Source organism: Ipomoea nil, unplaced genomic scaffold, assembly GCF_001879475.1.
Source record: "Ipomoea nil cultivar Tokyo-kokei standard unplaced genomic scaffold, Asagao_1.1 scaffold2942, whole genome shotgun sequence".
NCBI lineage: Eukaryota > Viridiplantae > Streptophyta > Magnoliopsida > Solanales > Convolvulaceae > Ipomoea > Ipomoea nil.
This window is the reverse complement of record NW_017619370.1, coordinates 2,344,795-2,364,177: the sequence shown is the minus strand read 5'-3', so window position 1 is coordinate 2,364,177 and position 19,383 is coordinate 2,344,795. Positions and strand designations below refer to the sequence as shown.

At 38.3% G+C, this 19,383-nt stretch overlaps 2 protein-coding genes across 2 annotated transcripts; both read right to left on the bottom strand.

Moving 5' to 3' along the window:
• Positions 1-3,249: 3,249 nt before the first annotated feature.
• Positions 3,250-5,717, bottom strand: LOC109162458. The gene is made up of 5 exons (XM_019311161.1): positions 5,161-5,717; positions 4,545-4,785; positions 4,239-4,355; positions 3,849-4,128; positions 3,250-3,761 (listed from the first exon to the last, which is right to left on the bottom strand). Exons 1-5 carry the CDS (start codon positions 5,715-5,717, stop codon positions 3,250-3,252), a joined length of 1,707 nt encoding a protein of 568 aa, XP_019166706.1.
• A 2,363-nt stretch (positions 5,718-8,080) lies between these two features.
• On the bottom strand, positions 8,081-13,774 carry LOC109162396 (subtilisin-like protease SBT5.6). Its single transcript, XM_019311103.1, has 9 exons — positions 13,684-13,774; positions 13,285-13,477; positions 12,963-13,145; positions 12,699-12,810; positions 11,827-12,391; positions 11,418-11,515; positions 10,459-10,801; positions 9,981-10,194; positions 8,081-8,638 (listed from the first exon to the last, which is right to left on the bottom strand). Exons 1-9 carry the CDS (start codon positions 13,768-13,770, stop codon positions 8,118-8,120), a joined length of 2,316 nt encoding a protein of 771 aa, XP_019166648.1. The 5' UTR covers positions 13,771-13,774; the 3' UTR covers positions 8,081-8,117.
• Positions 13,775-19,383: the final 5,609 nt, after the last annotated feature.

The window sequence follows — 19,383 nt, the reverse complement described above, 5'->3', positions numbered from 1 at the left end:
TTTTCTATAGCTTAGCTAGGGAAGTTGTTTCTATGTCAGATTGTAAGGATATCGAGCTTTGTTGTAAACATTCCTATTTATGATTAATGAATTATTGTTGTATCAAAAAAAAAAATGTCAATGAAAAAAATTTGTAAAGATTAATAGATAAGATATAATCACATTTATTGTTTAATTAAAAGTCGAGGATAAAAATTGGTAAATGTCAATAGTTAAGGAATCATTTTTAGAATTAAGTCCAACCTTATATATACCATTAATATTAGAATTATATATGCAAATATCTAATATTTTTCTTTTGTCCATTTTTATATCTACAGAAAAAACCTGCAGTCGCTCTAGCTTAAATCAAAAATGCCAACGGCCAGTTCTTATAAGTTAAACTTGAAACGTTATGATTATATAGCCAACTGTTTGACCAAGTTGGTTGGGGATTGAAACCCTTTTGTCCTTTTTACATGTTGTGCTTACTTTTTGATTGCTAGGAATGCCAATCTTAACTCAAAGCATATAAGATGGACCGGTAATATAAAAAATAAAAAATAAAAATAAAAAAGTTAAGGACTAAGATAAAAGTTTCTAGCCTAATAAAAAAATCAGCTCAATTAATTTAAAACTGACAAGTCCAATTGGTTGAACGAGCTAACTTGATACTCAAGACTACTCTTTGCTTCACAAGTGATATTAAACAAACTATATGGAGGAACTTGTACATAAGCTCTTAAAAAAAATTAAAAAAAATAAAAAAAAAAACTTAGGTACAAGCTTCTCATAAACTCCTTTTTGGTACTACTTTTTTCTTATAACTTTTTAAATAATATTTTAATAAAATATTTTTATGAAAATATATAATGAGAAATGAAAATTTTATTATAAGTATTATTATATTATAAGTGTAAATAAATTGTCAAAGGCTTTATGGTTGAGCGGCATAGCTATGACATTATGTGGAATCGTATCATTTGTCCACCGTACCAGTAAAGACTCTACACCAACATTTAGATACATTAGTTATGGTCCATAGAAAAATTTGCCATCTATCTCAGTCCATACTTGGGACCGAAGACTTTGTCCACGGTTTGTCGATTCCAGGCAGACTTTGAGATGGAAGACCAAGGACTTATAAGTTTACTGGCCAAAGTCTAGGAAAGCCTGGAATTCCAATCATATTTCATTAATTACCAAAAACAATTATGTTTTCTCTCTTAAAATGATTCTCAATAAATATTAATCATTGAAAATACAATAAAAATGGTATCTCAAATTCAAAGGAAGAGCCAATAATCCCACTAGTTGAAGTCTATTTTCTTGGCATCAAGTAGTTCTTTTCCACCATGCACTACCCTCTCAACAATATTATCAATGACCGTGTTTGGTAAAATAGTTAGCTTATCAATCAATTTTGATTTATTTTATCACTATTAACTGTTTAACTTGATTAAACATTCAATCTGAGTACTTGATTAATTAGTTTTTTGTAACAATTTATTATTCCAAAATGCTAAAACTCAAAAAACTGTTCAAAGTCATTTTTCATGTAATCAATTATCAACTAACAACTAATTCATCAAACACTTTTTTACAATCAGCTAATTATCAAACCCACTAACCTAATCAGCTAACGACTATTTACCAAACACCACAAAAAAATCTATACATATAACTTTTAATGTTGTGATTGTGAAGTTTAAAGCTAAAGAATATTGCCACTGGCGCAGGTAAGACTTTAAAGTAATATACATCAATCCAAATTAAACGCGTAAAACCTTATCGCGAAATTCAACCTTCTATTAACAGATGATTATCTTTCATTGTCATTTGATTGATTATATGAATACAAAGAAACTTCTTTGTTAAGTTCTTAAGTTTATAGATATCTCTAAAAGAGAAAATGTTTTTATTTAATTTTCATAATTAAGTATAGAGATATCCTTATAAAAAAAATTGTATCATGCGTTCAATTATAAGATTTGTTAAAGATTTATTTTCACTTTTGATCACACAACTATTAGTTCAGTTTCACATTAATTAGATAACAAGTATTAGTGTGGGTTCTTTTTTTTTTTTGAAAAGAGCATGTGCGGCATTTATTGAAAATACGTTGAAATAGAGTCTGGCGGGCTAGAGTCCGAATACATAACAGCTGAGTAATTAAAGGCCGAAGTGGCTAAAACATGTGCTAAACAATTATCTGATCTAGGAATAAAACTGATCGAAACATAATCAAAGGAAACCATCTGGTTTCTGCAGGTATCAATGGCATAGCCAAGGTATGAACGAGGTGTATCCTTCGCAAGTGATAAATATTGTTGTAGTGACAGATAGTCTGTTAGGAGGTCGATCTACCGATCTCTCCCCACGATCCCATAGCCAATATAAAACTTCTTTACATGCAATTGCTTCTGCCATAAGAGGGGAGAAGCAGTCTATCAATGGCGCCTGTAAAGCTGAGATATACGACCCCTGTTCGTCTAGGAGGATTGCCCCTACAATGGCTTTATTCGTGGTATGGAAATACGCCGCATCAAAATAACATCTGTTCCGTATGCTTCCATGGGCTACAAGTGAGGAAGTGGCCGTGTGACTTGCGGCAGTGACGGCAGCAGGCTGGCCGTCCGTCCCTTGGAGATGTTCGGTGGTTGCCGTGGGAAATCCACACCGAGCCGGTTGCGGTTGCGTGCGGTCCGGGTGTGCAAGTCGCTATGCCCGGATCGCTGTGGTTACAGTTGCAATTATCTTCCGTGGTCTGGGTAAGCATGCATCCCATACAGCCCCATTCCTCGCTCGCCATATATAATATAATAGGCCCACTGCATAAATAATTCCATCAACATCTAGAATATTTAATACTTCATTAAACCAAACATGGAAAATATCTGTGACAGTATTGGGAATTGGAAGGTGAGATTGTGCCCAAATGTTCATTGTATAATCACATCTGACCAAAGAGTGCATAGTATCCTCATGCATAATCCCACACATAGCACATGTTGGGTCAATTTCCACTCTCTTTATAATCAGGTTCCTTGTAGTGGGTAATATATTATTCAAGGCTCTCCATAAAAATGTTTTCCATCTTGGGGGTACTTTGAGCTTCCATAATTTGGGCCATTTATCAAACATCCCTGTTGTTTGAACATAATTACCCACTATTTGTCTGTAACCACTTTTAACCGAGTATTCACCTGTTATATCTCCATACCAATATCACATATCCTCATGATCCGGTGACACAGGTATTTTCAATATTCATGTCACATCCTCCGTAATAAAAATATCAGTTAAAATGTCATGATCCCATGAACCCGTTTCTTGATCCATTAACCCCATAACAGTTGCCTGCGCCAAGTGTGGTGGTTTTTCAGTTATTATCTTCGCATTATTCTCATCCTGAAGCCATGGATGATCCCATATAAGAGTTGCCTTTCCATCCCCAATCCTGCGCATAACTCCTCCACAAATTACTTCCTGTGCAGCCATAATACTACGCCAGCAGAAACTTGGGTTATTCCCTATACAAGCATCAAAGAATGACCCTTTTGGATAGTACCTGGCTTTAAATATTCTGGATACTAGCGATTCAGGTTTCGTGAGTAAACGCCAGGCCTGTTTCCCCAACATAGCTAAATTAAAGGCATGTAACTCCTTAAAGCCCAATCCCCTATATTTCTTAGGGATACATAATTTATCCCATGCCTTCCAATGGATGCCCTGGTCATCTTTAGATCTCCACCAGTAACGATTCATAGTTCTCTCAATAGCTGTGCAAATATTCATAGGTAATAAAAAGACACTCATAGAAAAGGTGGGCATAGATTGTGCCACACTTTTCAATAAGACCTCCTTACCTGCCTGTGAAAGCAACTTCTTATTCCATGACCCAATTCGTTGTCTAATCTTGTCATCAATATATGAGAAAACTGCTCTCTTATTCCTGCCCACAAATGATGGGAGTCCTAAATACTTCCCAAAATTCGGAGCCTGCACCACTCCCAAGGTACTGGCAACCTCCTCTCTGTCATCATCCCGCGTGTTCTTACTATAGCAAATACTTGATTTATAGTAATTCACTGCTTGCCCAGACATTTCCTCATACACCGATAAACACTGTTTTACCACACCAGCCTCCTGTGCAGTTGCTCTAAAAAAGAGTAAACTGTCATCTGCAAAAAATAGGTGGGATACAGGGGGGCTCCCCTAGCTACTCTGCAACCATGTAGATCTCCCCTCGACTGTGCCTGTTGTAACAGCAATGAAAGTCCCTCAGCACAAATAATAAAGAGATAAGGTGACAGAGGATCAACCTGCCTCAATCCTCGAGTTGGACTGATCTGCTCACTTCGTGTCCCACCAACCTGTATACTATATGAGACTGAGGTTACACATAGCATTATCAACTCCACCCACCTTTCATCAAAACCCAATGCTAGCATCATATTACGTAAGAAGGGTCATTCCATCCGATCATAGGCTTTCGCCATATCCAGTTTCAAAGCCCCTCATCCTGTGATTCCACATTATTTTCTATTTAAAAAATGACCAACCTCGGCAGCAATCAAAATATTATCTGTTATTAATCTGTCAGATATAAAAGCGCTTTGGGTGTCAGATATAAAAGCGCTTTGGGTGTCAGATATAATATCCCCCATAAGTGGTTTCATTCTGGCAGCTATAACCTTAGCCATAATCCTGTATATCACATTACTCAGCGCTATCGGTCTATAATCTGAAACCACCTCAGGGGATTTCTTTTTGGGGATTAATATGATATTCGTACCATTTACGCTAGCAGGAAACGAGCGAGTATTAAGACAATTCACAATATAGGTCGACACATCACCACCCACTACATCCCAAAAATGCTGGTAGAACCCCGGATTCATTCCATCCGGTCCTGGTGCTTTGTCAGGAAACATGGAAAATAGAGCACTCCTAACCTCACTAGCATCAAAGGGCCGCAAGAGCAACTCATTTTGTACCTGTGTTACACGAGAGCCTATATTTCCAAAGAATTCCCCATTATCACTTGGAGAACCGGAGGTAAAGATATTCTTATAATAGTTGAAGATAATATTCCTCATGGTTTCACCCTCAACCCAATCCCCACTATCATTCATAATTTTAACAATAGTATTCTTTTTCTTGCGATGAGATGCATACCTGTGGTAATATTTTGTGTTAGCATCCGCGTTCTTAAGCCAATGCTGTTTGGCTCTCTGCCTCCAGTATGTATCTTCCTGGGCTTCAATACGACTCAGGCACTCCTCTAATCGTTGGAACTCAGCTAATGAGACTGGGTCATTACACCCCCTCAGACGTAATTGCTCCTTCCGTAGGTTCCTCATTCGTTCACCAAACTTATGAAAACGCTCTCCTCCCCAGCGCGTTAAACGATTTCCACAAAGAGAGATACACTCCTGCAACCCCCTTCCTTCACCTTCATTCCATGCCTTCTCCACCACATCTCTACATCCTTCGTCATGCAGCCATGCCATCTCAAAACGAAACCCTCTTTTCAAACCACCCGTCATTTCTCGAAGATTCAGAATCCCAAGGAAAAGAACAGAATGATCCGATTTTCGGGTTAATATATTCTGCACACTAGCATCTGGCACGTTCTCACGCCAACTCTGGTTAGCCAAAACTTTGTCTAACCTTTCCTCTATCCAATTCGGTGTGCCCTTCCATTTTTCCCAAGTAAACGGATATCCCGTCATTGGCATCTACGCTAAACCACACTCCTCTATAGTCTCACCAAACCCATGCAATAAACTCTCAGGATGAGGGTTTCCACCTCGCTTCTCAGATTGAAATAGTAAGTCATTAAAGTCTCCAATCATCACCTATGGTAGATTTGATCTGCCAGCTAAAGTACGAATAAGGTCCCAAGAGTCTCTCCGTTGACCCCTCTGTGAAAAGCCATAAAAACCCGTCATTCTCCATTTTTCAAACCCCGGTATACTCACTTCAACATCCACATAGTTTGTGGAATAACTCATCAATCTTGATGTATTATTCGCTCCCCACAATAGAGCCAAACCACCACTCAAACCAGAATTGTCAATACAAAAAAGTCCATCAAAACCAAGTTTAACCCGAAGTCGTTCAGCATGATATCGGCTAACCTTGGTTTCTATGAGAAATACAAAGTCGGGTTTCCTACAGGACACCATGTCCTCAATCTCGCGAACTGTCTGTGGATTACCCAAGCCACGACAGTTCCAACTTAAGGTACTCATTGGGACTGGCGGACATGTTCCACAGGTCCCGCCATCAACAAAGAATCAGAATCAACAACCATATTCCCATTCAAAGCACTCACCTCCCCAACATCCGTCCTTCGTCTTTTCGGATCCACCCGAACTCCCTCCTCCTCTCCAACAACTCCCTCACCGCCCATCCCACCCACACCCTCAATTCCCGACTCCATCCCAGATATCGCAGCCCTGCCAACCTCCACCCGAGACTGCCCATCCCCTCCAACCCCGACTCCCACTGCCAATCTCCCGCCATCACCCCCATAACCAATCTCACGCCGCCTCTCCTGCCCCAATTGAAACCATTTTTCCCCCAACAATTTCGCTGGACTAGAACCCCCCGTCCTCATTGACACGCCAAACGGGTATTGTTTCGGCTTCAACGACGAACGGCGAGCTTGCAAGTAAAACTTATCCGTGTGGCCCATTCTCCCACAAAAAAAGCAAAACATGTGGAGGCGCTCATACTTAAAATTAATCCATGTCCACGATCCATCCCTTAGAATCATCTTCATCCGCCGTTTTAAGGGATTCGAGATATCATGGGTGATTCTAATTCTGTAGAAGGAAGTCCATTGCCTCTCAAAAATTCGTTCATCATAACGTAAAAAGACCCCAACATAGTCCCCAATTCTCTCCAAAACCTTCACCGTGCGGTATCCCAGGGGGATATCCGAAACCTGAACCCATAAGTCCACAGAATTTAGACTAACCTGTAGTGGATCTTCACCATCGTTCAGGACTTGGCATAGTAGCGTCGCATTCTCAAACGCCCAAGGTCCCTCATCCATAACACGCCTCATGTCCGGTTCATCGAAGAAGGTGAACAAGAACAAATTGGGTTGCACATCCGTTATCTCAATACCCATGAGTGGTTTCCAAGCCGATGCCATAACACGCTTCATCACCTCGGTTTTGAGGATTCGGTCCGTTAAAAAACGGCCAACAATGGTCCAAGTTTGCTTCGACGCCGGTAGGGCTTGGTCGCCGAGAACTTCATCTTCGAATCGGACTCCTTGTTCCTCGTCGTCTAGCGTGATGTCTGCAGTATGCGCTATTATCTCATGGACGTCCATTGAAAACAGATCAAGCAGCTTCAATGGTGTTATTGTCGCATGCACGTAGGCCTAACCCTAGATCGCAGGGGGGGGAAGTAGAAAACCCTAGGTCGCAGGGAGAGAAAAATTTTCGTAACAAACCAGTAGAGAGAGATTGAACTCTCTATGTATTAGTGTGGGTTCTAAATGAACTAAAATTTAGACAGGAGAGCTGAATATACATTAAACCTCTTTTTCAAATTTTATATGTAGTTGAAGAAACTATGGCTATAAACTAAATAAACTTGAAATTGCAAACTTGTTTCAATTAAAATATTAGAGTGTTTTAATTTGTACAATTCTAAAGTGTGTGCTTAATTAAAAGTTTTAAGAGAAAATTAAGAACAAATATCAACCTTATATTTGAAAAAATCGCATGATACTAAATAAATAAAAAAAATGTAGCGATATATATATTTGTAATTATCGTCAATTCTATGCAACTTTTTATACTATATATAGTATACTTCTCAGTATAATTATTCCAAAATGCATATTATATTGTTAAAAAGTGTTGATTAAAACTTAAATGTACAATCTATAATATTAAAAATTGAACTTTACACAATGTGAAGTGTAGTGCACTTAAGGTGGAAGGAATTATAAACTAAAGGCAATTGCTCGGCGATACAATTTTTCAAAGGACTATCATAGGAGACTTAGGCAATTTATCATGATCAATGAACCATTATTTGCGGTTAATAATCCATGAAAGTTATCCATTACTTCTAATTTGCTCATGGTAAATTAATATGGTATCACCTTATGCTGATGATACCGCAATTGGACTACTCACAACATGAACCCCATCACTCCATGAGTACCCACCAAAGGCAAATCCATTTCTCTTTCCAACACCGTTAGTTCTGACGGTTACGTTGAAACTTTGCTTTTCTCCCTGTTGGCTAAACTTTAAGATCGTTGGAGAAATAGCGACGACATATCCTGGTGGGGGTGCCAACTTGACAACATAAGTTGAGTTGCCTTTTCCAACGTTGGTGACTGTTCTTTTAACTGTTACCGATCCTTGGAGGTTCGCTATTGATAATGATGGATAGTTAAGGTTACTTGCTGAGGGTGTGTTTTTGGGGCACTTGAAAGAAGAATCGAGAGTGACTCCCGTATTGCAAAGGTAGAGAAGATAGTCATTGTAAGTTGTATCATAGACTAGTCCAGGATCCGCTGCTTTGGACGGCAAAATATGCCCTACTCCATATTCAAACGGTGTAGCTAAATATCCTGTTGAGTTCACTATTGGTGCCCCTAACACATTGTTAGTAGTTGCTGCATCCAATAATAATAATAATAATAAAGATAATTAGTATAAACATATGCAAAAATTTATATGGAGCATCTCACGGATCATTGTTTATGAGACGGATCGAGTTGTAAACAATTGGGTGTGTTAGTATCACAATTTAAGTTATAAATATTACAATATTTATCATTAGTAACAATCAATTTTTACCCTAATTATAGTATCACAATTTCACATATAAGTATTACAATAAGTAACGATTTATTTTTAATTTTGATATTAAATTTTCTACAATATAAGTATTACAATTTCTTTCATAAGTAATACTTCACATATAAGTATTACAATATTTACCATAGAATTATTATTAAGTATCACACTTCCCATTATTAATTATAATTAAGTATCACACTTCCCGTTGTTGTTGTTGTTGTTATTATTATTATTATTATTATTATTAGGAAAATTGTAATTTATACCCCTCCATAATATGTAAATTATCAATGTAACCCCTATCGTATGGGAGGGGTAATATATTTACCACTTTGAAAAATGAGGGGTAACATTTACACTACGGGAGGGCACTATATGTATCATTTTGAAAATTGAGGTGCAACAATTACACCACTAATAATTTAGGGGTGACATTGATAATTGGTATATTATAGAGGGGCATAAATTACAAATTTCCCTTAATAATAATCGTTTTTACCCTAAATAGTAGTACAATTTCACATATAAATATTATAACAAGTAAGAATTTATTTATTTCAAATGGGTATTAAATTTTATGTAATAAGCATTTTAATTTCTATCATAATAACAAACAATTATTCTAGATTCCACTCCGGATTAAGATCCGTGAGACGTTCTCACGCAATTGTTACTCATAGAATATATATATATATATATATATATATATATATATATATATAGAATAAAGTTCAAATGCGACGGTCTTCCCGTGCGGCGGTGTAGCGGAATTTCAGAATACACCAACAGTGTTAACAATATGCACTAACAGTGTTAGAAAAACACACCACAATGAAATGCAATAAAACATCACAGAATACACAACAGACTCAAAAAAATACACCATATAACTCACCACCCCCAATGGTGTATTTCTGAACCGTGTAGGTGTTTTTCTCACACCTAATGGTGTGTGTTTGGTGATGCAGGGCTCTGTTTACTCTATTTTTTGTGGTGTATTTTCCTAACGTTGATGGTGCATATTTGTTGAACTATTGGTGTTGCCACACCGTAAAAAATCGCCGTACCGTAAGACACTGCCGCACCTGAACTCGCCTATATATATATATATATATATATATATATATATATAAATGAGAATAGAAAATTACATACCTGTTGTCATTAGGGCCGATCTTATGGCAGCACTGCTCCAATCGGGATGAATGGCCTTAAGAAGGGCAGCTACGGCAGAAACGTGTGGGCAAGACATTGAAGTTCCAGATACTATGTTGTACTTTACCACTCGGCGATCAAATGGGTATTTTGTCGGAGAAGACGCCTCACTCCATGCTGCTAATATGTTAAGTCCCGGAGCGGTAATGTCCGGCTGCAACCCACCAAATAAAGTATTCATCATTGCCAGATCTAAGCTAAAGTTGTGGCAATAAAAAATTGTTAGGTGGAGACCGATAAAAGACCAAATTCAGTAATGAGTGGTTAGAGAATTGTTGGGTGAGACAAGCAAATGGTCAAGTCCAGCACCATGTCTCTTGAAATTACTAGTTATAGTTTTTGGCCTAATGATAAAAATGCTTGATCTTAAGAAGTGGTATCAGGTCACATGTTTGAGTTCTAGCAAGAGAAACTATACCTTGAGAATGTTTTGTTCAATGATGTTGGGACCTACGGAGGTGAAAGGAGCCATGACCGGTGCTGGCATGGTCCCGAGAACAGTTTCTCCCGGGAGAAGAGTTGCCATCGGATTCTCATCGTTACTAATGTATTTGAGGATTGCAATTAAACCGTAACTGAAAACAACAGTTGTGGGATGCAGAAAAGTATTAACTTGTATTTCGTTATATTGACGTCCTAGTATGGTAGCAGCGCCGCCAGCTCTTTGTACCTCTTGCGATGCTGATATCACAGGAGTACTCCGGCAAACCACAATCTTTCCTTTTACGAGGTTTCTTGAAAGGGTACCAGGTCTGCATAGCCTGAAAGGAATTGAAGATATATTAGTGGATTGAATCCTCAACGTTACACATGGTACAGACTTATATACATGGTACAGACTTAGGGAGTGTATTCAATTATGACTTTTGTAGACTTTTAAACTTTTAAAATGATAGATTTTAATAAACTTTTATTGATTTTCATAGAGTTGTTCAAAACATTTTAAACCTTTGTAATACTCTATAAAAGTCTATATAAAAAACATTCATAAATTTTTATCAACTATTTTATTTTAAAGAGTTTACGAAAGTTATTGAAATTCTAAATTGAATACATCCTTACAAATTTTTAATGATTTCGATTCTTATCATTTATAATTTTCTTACCAAACATGTTATAATATATCATAAAATTCTTCTTATTATATAGTTCTTCAATCTTCACCCACATCAACATTAAAAAAAAATAAATTATTTCATAAGAAATTCATAAAAATATTGAACATTAAAATTTATAGTATAAGTATTCAATTTTCATTTTGACCGATGCATCTCATAGATAAGAATCGGTGAGACGGTGAGAGTCACCCTTAATTCTGTACCACAAATATAACCAAAAATGTAATTTTTCCAAATAAATTATATGAATGCATTTTACCCTGTTGTAGTGCTATTGGTGGTTCCAGGAATTTCTACATTGCCGGCGTAAACTAGTGGAAGCATAGCTCTTCTCCTTATAGGAGTGACAGTTTGTCCCTGTTAGTAAACAAAATCTAAGTTACGAAGCATACTATAATCCTTGCAATTACACCCCAGCTTTTTTTTGTTAGACCACCAAGTGTAATGAGTAACCCCTAACTATAAGGGACACTTTTAACTTTATATAATATTCAGACTAATTCTCTTTCCCATCGAACCGACCCAATGGCCATATTAATTTTTTATACCAGAGGAAGTTTTAAATTTCCGAACACTCTTAATGAATGAGAATACCCGCTACTCACACCAACTAAAAGTGGTTATTTCACCCTAACGTTAATATTGGTTTAGTGGATTCTTATACATACCTCAATAAGCATGCCATTTCCTAGCTTCAAAGGAGACGAAAACACTCGATCGATACTGCTTGCCCCCACCGTGATGATCCAAGGCGCCACATTAGCCACCGTGGACGGTTTCGGTCCATCATTTCCGGCACTACATGCCACCACAATGTTGCGCTTCACCGCGTGTAAAGCTCCGATGGCTATACCATTCTTTGTATAATACTGTCCTTTAGGTATGGCGCCCAGGGAGACGCTGATTACATGGACCCCATCGGAGATTGCGTCGTCGAACGCCGCAAGAGTGTCGTCTGCGAGGCACGTGTTTCCTTCTGCTAAGGTTTGGTTGGGAACTGGCCAGCAGACCTTATAGATTGCGAGGCGCACGTGTGGTGCCCCTCCGGAGGCGGTCCCGCCGCCGAACCCACCGAGGGCGGCGGCGTTAGGGACTCTTCGGCCGCCCACGGTGGAAGCCGTGTGAGTTCCGTGGCCGTCAACGTCTCTCGGAGATCTGAAGTCTGTGGTCTGATTGAGACGACCAAAGGTGGCTTCATAACTCTTCAGATAGTATCTTGCTCCAATTAGTTTCCTATTATATTTAATTAAAACATAAAGTAAACAAAAGGGATTTGTTGGCCTTGTGGAGAATTTAGTGTAACAACTTTAACTTTAAATCAAAATGTAAAAACATTATATTTTTCTCAAAAAGTATTACACTTCTTGTAATAAACATATTTTATTTCTTAGTATTACATTTTCAGTATATGTATTACATTTTGTTTTGTCCCGATCCATATCATGGATAAAAATTCATAAGACGGTTTCAGTGTTTCACACCAACTTTTGTCAAAATGAAAATAATAAATTAAAAAAAAAAAAGAATATTTAAAACTCACCTATTGCAATGAGATGAGTTAAAGGCAACACCTTCTTGGCATATTCCTTTCCATGAAGTAGGAATTGGTTCCATACCTTCATCGTTGAAGCTGGGAGACTCTGGCCACACACCTAATATCAACATTATAAAATAATGGAAGTGTAAAGAAATGATCTTAGCTTGTTGAGTTGCAGTTCAAACAGTAGAGTTCAACATCCTGTCATCGGCTCATAACGTTGCTACTGCTATACAAATATAAGGAAATAAGGTATATATATCTTACCTGAGTCCATAATGCCCACAATTACATCTTTTCCACCATTTGCTTTACTCAACAAATCCTCTCCTCCGCTTATTGAGTTACCATTTATTCCTTCGAGTAAGTTGACAAAATCCCAAGATCTTATAGTATGAGGCTTTATTTCTGTGGGGTTGCTATGAAACACCGATATAACACCTTCCATTTCTGTTATATATACACCAAATTTGTAAATCAACAACAAAAACTAGAAGAAGTATGCATGATCTCATATTATAGTTGGTCAAAAAAAAAAAAAAAATGATCTCATATCATAGTGGTAAGTGTTCAGATCTGCAGATCAGACCTGATATCTTGTCTGCTTCTTCTTGTGTAAGCAAAGCAGAGAAGCCATTGATAACATTCTTGTAGCTGTGAACTAGAGAGGCTCTAGCTTCTTCTTTGGAACCCTTTACAGAGTGGAGAAAGGAGCAATGATGATCTTCAATTTCTTTGAAAGATTTCCCCCCACTGTGCTCCCCAAGGTATACCACATAAACCTGCACATTCATAACAACAAACCAAACACAACTTCAGAATTTAGATACGTCGTGGTCTGAACCAGCTTGATTGGCGTTGAGAATGTACGGGGATTAGTCTGAGTATATTAGGAGCTTAAAGGTGGCTTCTATAGTTAGAGTCTATTCAGTTACTTCGTGGTCTAAAAAAAAAAAAAAAACAAAGACGGATAGATAAAATATGAAACCTTTCTCTCTACTGCAGATGAAGCTGCTGCTGCTAGGACATTAAGAATGACAAGAAACAGAACAATCACAGTAGAAAAATTCTTCATTTTCTTCCTTCAATAGTACACTTTGGTTCTGAATTTCCCTTTTTGAGCTGTGCCATTTATATATACGCAAAGGTGATAATAAAATAGTGTATATTATATTGTTTACCAAGCTAGCTATTTCAATTCACGCCGGCATCTGCAAAGAAAAATCTTTGGTACGTCGTATAGTACACCTATTTTGAATCTATAATTGTAACACTGATTTAGTTAATTTAAGACCGGTTCAAATAAGTTTAGTAGTAATTAAAAAAGAGAAATTACAAAGTAATTAAGGCACATTGACCATATCATATCTATGAAATCCGATAGAGAAGACGACGTCAATTCTTCACATCTGACTTTCTGTGGGTTTAATTTGATCATATAATTCTTAATTAACCAATTGCTGAAATTATGTTCACAACTTGTCTATAATTTGACTAGTTATTATATACTCTTATCTGCAACTAGAAATATCTTATTAGTTAACTTCATGAATGTACTCCATATGTTCATTCAACTATTTTTAAGGTGAATTTAATAATTAGATTGACTGGCAAAATTGGTTTAATGTAATCATTTCATTATCCTTTGAGTTATCACACACATATAGGATTTGGATCCATGAGATCATACTCAGAATAAAACTAAAAATCAATTTCAGTCTTACATTGTACAAATTGAATGAATCATATCCTTTTTTTTTTTTTTAAATGCGGTGGCATTTATATAATTATTGCCAACTTTGAAAAATGTGGTGGCGTTATTATAATTATCGTCAATTTTACCATGGAACGATGAGAACTGTATTGAATAAACTTAGATTACAATTGTACAGACATGGGAATATATACAAGAGGAATCATAGGGAGACTAGAACAGGGAGTCATACTATGACTCAAATACAAGAATCCTAATACTAGTCCTAATACTCCTCCTCAAGCACATGGTACACTTGTAATTTGTAGCTTGTCTCTGAGAAAAGAAAATCTAGGACCAGGCAAGGCTTTGGTGAATATATCTGCAAGTTGATCTTTTGTTGATATGAAATTTACTTGAATCTCTCCAGTAGCAACTTTATCTCGTACAAAGTGATAATCTATCTCTACATGTTTGGTGCGGGCATGGAAGATGGGATTGACACACATATATGTAGCTCCAAGATTATCATGCCATAATTTGGGAACCAAAATCCCTATAGCACGGATTTCACGCAGAAGAGACATGATCCAAATTACCTCAGCACAAACATCTGCTAGAGCTTTTATTCAGCCTCAGTGGAAGATCTAGCAATAGTTCTTTGTTTCTTGCAGACCCATGATACAAGATTAGATCAAAAAAAAAAAAAAAAAAAAAAAACAACGCCACTTGGGGATTTTCTATCCTCCGAACAGCCGGCTCAGTCAGATTAGGAGAAGGCATGAATTTGTCTTGAAGATGACTTTCTGACTCGTAAGCCGAGATTAACAGTTTCTTTAACATATCATAATACTATATTTAGTTGTTCCCAGTGAGTAACAGTAGGTGCATGCATGTGTTGACATAACTGATTGACTGCAAAGGACAGATCAGGACGAGTAATGGTTAAATACTGTAATGCACCCGCTAAACTCCTGTGTTGTGTAGGATCATCATGTGGAGTTGCGTCAATGGGAATGGATTTTGACGTGGGAATGTGGGTGGACAGGGACTTGCAGTCTGTCATTCCAGCACGTTTTAAAATATCATGTATGTATCTCTGTTGGGTAAGTAAAATCCCATCATTGTATTTAATTGCCTCAATTCCAAGAAAAAAACCTAGTTCACCAAGATCCCTGATTTTAAATGCAGTCGAGAGTTTCGAAACTAGTTGAAGAACTAGATTCGTATCACTTCCCATCATAAGAATATCATCCACATAAACAAGTATATATACACAATCAGATCCCTGTGGGTAGTAAAAAAGAGACACATCCGTTTTGGATGCCTGAAACCCAATAGATAGTAAAAAGATGCGCAAACGATTAAACCAAGCTCGGGGGGCCTATTTTAATCCATAAAGAGACATTTTTAGCAGGCATATATGATTTGGATAGGAAGCATCAATATATCCTAGCGGTTGCTTCATATACACAGTTTCAGAGAGATGACCATTCAAGAAATCATTATGAACATCCAATTGCTTAATAGTCCACCCAGATGATAAAGCAAGAGAAAGAAGTAACCTGACTGTGGTTGGTTTAACCACTGGACTAAAAGTATCAAAGAAGTCCTGACTTAGCACTTGATTAAATCCTTTTGCTACAAGTCTTGCCTTATGCCTCTCGATGGAACCATCAGCTTTCCGTTTTGTACGAAAAACCCACTTACACCCAATAATGTTCATGCCTGGCTAAGATGGCACATGTTTCCAAGTCTTGATTTTGTAGTAGGGCATTAAATTCCTGATCTATAGCCTCTCACCATTTTGAAAGTTTAACCGCCTGAGTGTAACAAGTGGGATCCGAAGGACAAACCTGAGCCGTTAAAATAGAAGGGTGGAGCCTGAGACTGACTTCGAGTTTGCATCTCATGGGTCCGAACTGTGGACTTGATCATTTTCCCGCGAGGACGCCCACGTGGGCATTTGACAGGCTGGACCGCCTCGACAAGCAGCTCACGTTCAACGAGGCAGATGGACCGGCGGCGGTGGTGGAGATGAGTCCGAATCACTGCCGGCGGGACTGGTTGAGATGGCAGCAGGACCAAGTGGCGGTCAAATCGTAGTGGGATGAAGAACCGTCTCAGCCCACGGACAAATCTGTCAGGTGGAGATGGCTGCACAGTATTTTTTGTAGCAAAAGGATAAACTGTTTCATCAAACCTTACATGCATGCACACATAAATCTTGTTAGTCTGTAAGTCCATGCATCTATACCCCCGAAACGACTCAGGATAACCCATGAAAACACATGGAGAGGACTGGAACGAGAATTTATGATGATTATATGGCCTAAGATATGGATAACACAAACACCCAAAGACACGAAGAAAAGAATAGGAGTAATTGGAATTGTGCACTTTAAACTGAGGACTGGGATTATTTAATACAACAGAAGGCATTTTGTTAATAAAATAAACTGCAGTTTCAAACCAAAATCCCATAATTTATATGGAACAGAGGCACGAGCTAGAAGAGCCAGACCTGTTTCAACTATGTGTCTATGTTTTCGTTCGACACGGCCATTTTGTTCATGAGTGTTGCTAGGCACAGGATTGTATATGAAAGATACCTAACTGAGAAAAGGAATGATGCAATTTTATGTATTCAGCTCCTAGATCAGATTGAACGGCTTTAATTTTTGTGTTAAAAAAATTGTTCAACCATAGTACGAAACTTATCAAAGGTAGCATACGGATCATATTTTAATTTCATGGGAAAATACCAAGTGTAGTGAGTATAATTATCCACAAAAATAACGAAATAATGATAGCCATCAATTGAAAAAAGAGGAGCTAGACCCCAAATATCTATGTATATCAAATCAAGGATACTAGAGCTGGATGACTCAACACGTGCCAATGTGAATCGAGATGATTTACTCATTTGACACGCATTACACAAACTAGAATTACATGGAATAGAATTATTTGACCCAATAAAACGTACACAACCGAAGAATACGAAGTAAAACACGATGATGCGGATGTCCTAAACGATCATGCCACACTGACGGAGAAGTACTCGTTGTAAGGAAAACTAAGGGAGACGGTGTTGCAATTGGGAGCCTGTAGAGACCCAATGAGTATTGCCTTTAAGTAGAATTTCAATTCCTTGGTGTTGATATCCTTCAAAAAAAATGGGTGAAACTCAAAAAACACTTTATTATCTATCGCAAATTTCGAACAGATAATAAAAAAGTAGAGACACTGGGAACATGAAGGATATTAGACAATTGGAAGGAACGAGATGGGGTATTAAAAGAAGCATGACCTACACGACTAATATAGAGTGTCTTATCATCACCCACACGCAATGTGTCATTACCTGTGTATTCCTCCGATGTAGATAGAGCTGTAATATCCGGAGTCACATGATTGGTAGCCCCTGTATCAAGAATCCATGTCTGTGAGTCATTGGGATGTGACTCGGTATTCTGATACATCAAATTTGCTTGTGGAGGAAGATCATAGCGATTGTAACATTTTATGGTCGCGACTATATAATTAACAAACAATTGCACCGTTGTTACCACCACTGCCGCTACGCCCACGGTGGCCGCCACCTCTGCCGGAATTCGTTCGGCCGCCGCCTCCTCCACGCTGACTGTCGGAATTCTGCCCTCGGCCACCTTGGTTACCGCCGCGACCTCCGCGACAATTGTTATCGCCGCCACGCTGTGCGGCGAATGCCGCCGGTGCAACGCTGGTTGCACCGCCTCGAATAAATTCATCAGCACCAAGAAAATCAGTCAACTCACCTAGGAGTATAGTACCATGAACCGAGAGATATGCGGTGAGATTTTGAAATTCCGACCTTAAACCACGAAACACATAGAGATTCATCTCGTCGGGCCCAACAGGCCTACCGGCCAAAGCAAGATCCTCCAGAATAACACGGGCACGACCAATATAATCAGTAACCGTGGAATCTCCTTGGCTAAGAGACTGTAGTTGGCCAAGGAGATTTAACGAGCGGGCGCGAGATGCAGAAGCCAAGGACTGTTCTATTGACTCCCAAACCTCCCGTGACGTATGACGACCAATGGCGAGGTGCATAACTTCTTCACTGAGAGAAGAAATCAACATAGACATAAGAGCCCGATCATGACGAAACCATGCTGTGTAATCGGGATTGGGCTTCGGTGAGCCACCTTCGACAACGGGAAGGTAAGTCGACGGACTGGGATTGGTCCCATCGACGAACGACATGAGACCATGTCCATCAAGAAACGGAACGACTTGAGTTCTCCAAAATAGGTAATTCTTATTTGTAAGCTTAATAGTGATGAGCAGTAGAAAGTGAAGAAACGACAGAGCTAGCGGAAGACGAAACAGCAGTGTTGGAAACGGTTCGTTCGGATGATTGAACAGATTCGTTAGCCATTGATAAGCCTCAAAATATGCTAGTTTCTAGGAGCTTTTTATAGGAGTTTTGCATTCATTTTCATATAAAAATCTTGCGCTTTAGAGTAAAATGTCCTAAAAGCACGATTTAGTACGGAAATGCCTTCCTAAATATATTTTACTTGTTTTTAGGTACTTTTGGACGAAAAATGTGGTAAAAAGGTTAAAAGGAGCAAAGCCGGGAAAAAGAGCGCGAACGAGGACCGAACGCACCGGGATTACGCACGAGAAGAAGGAAGAAAAAGGGGAAATATTCCCCAATCACGCCCCCCCCCCCCCCCCCTCACGGCGTGAGAAGAGTGTGAATAGGATTTTAAAGCACCGGACAAAAGCTTGGGTGGAAGGAGTTAAAATCCTATTCACGCGGGCCTCACGCCGTGAGGCCGTGCGTGAATAGGATGTCGAACCAAAATAGAATATTTAAGCCAAAAATTCTGATTTGAAAGGGGAGTTCAATTCATTTTTTAGGGAGTTCTTCTAGATTTAGAGAGAGGTTTTCTAGGGTTAGAGTAGGATTCTAGAGAGAGAAACTAGATCTACAATAGTAAA

What these genes read in the sequence shown, in the direction of transcription:
- LOC109162458 (XM_019311161.1), bottom strand. Translation starts at nt 5,717, where the DNA reads ATGACGGGATATCCGTTTACTTGGGAAAAATGGAAGGGCACACCGAAT. An exon ending in ATATTTTGATTGCTGCCGAG is followed by an intron (nt 4,356 to 4,544) that starts GTTGGTCATTTT and finishes TATAGTATACAG; the next exon opens with GTTGGTGGGACACGAAGTGA. An exon ending in TTTCATTGCTGTTACAACAG is followed by an intron (nt 4,129 to 4,238) that starts GCACAGTCGAGG and finishes GCAACTGCACAG; the next exon opens with GAGGCTGGTGTGGTAAAACA.
- LOC109162396 (XM_019311103.1), bottom strand. Translation starts at nt 13,770, where the DNA reads ATGAAGAATTTTTCTACTGTGATTGTTCTGTTTCTTGTCATTCTTAAT. An exon ending in AGAAGCAGACAAGATATCAG is followed by an intron (nt 13,146 to 13,284) that starts GTCTGATCTGCA and finishes TATATATAACAG; the next exon opens with AAATGGAAGGTGTTATATCG. An exon ending in TTGAACAAAACATTCTCAAG is followed by an intron (nt 10,195 to 10,458) that starts GTATAGTTTCTC and finishes GGTGGGTTGCAG; the next exon opens with CCGGACATTACCGCTCCGGG.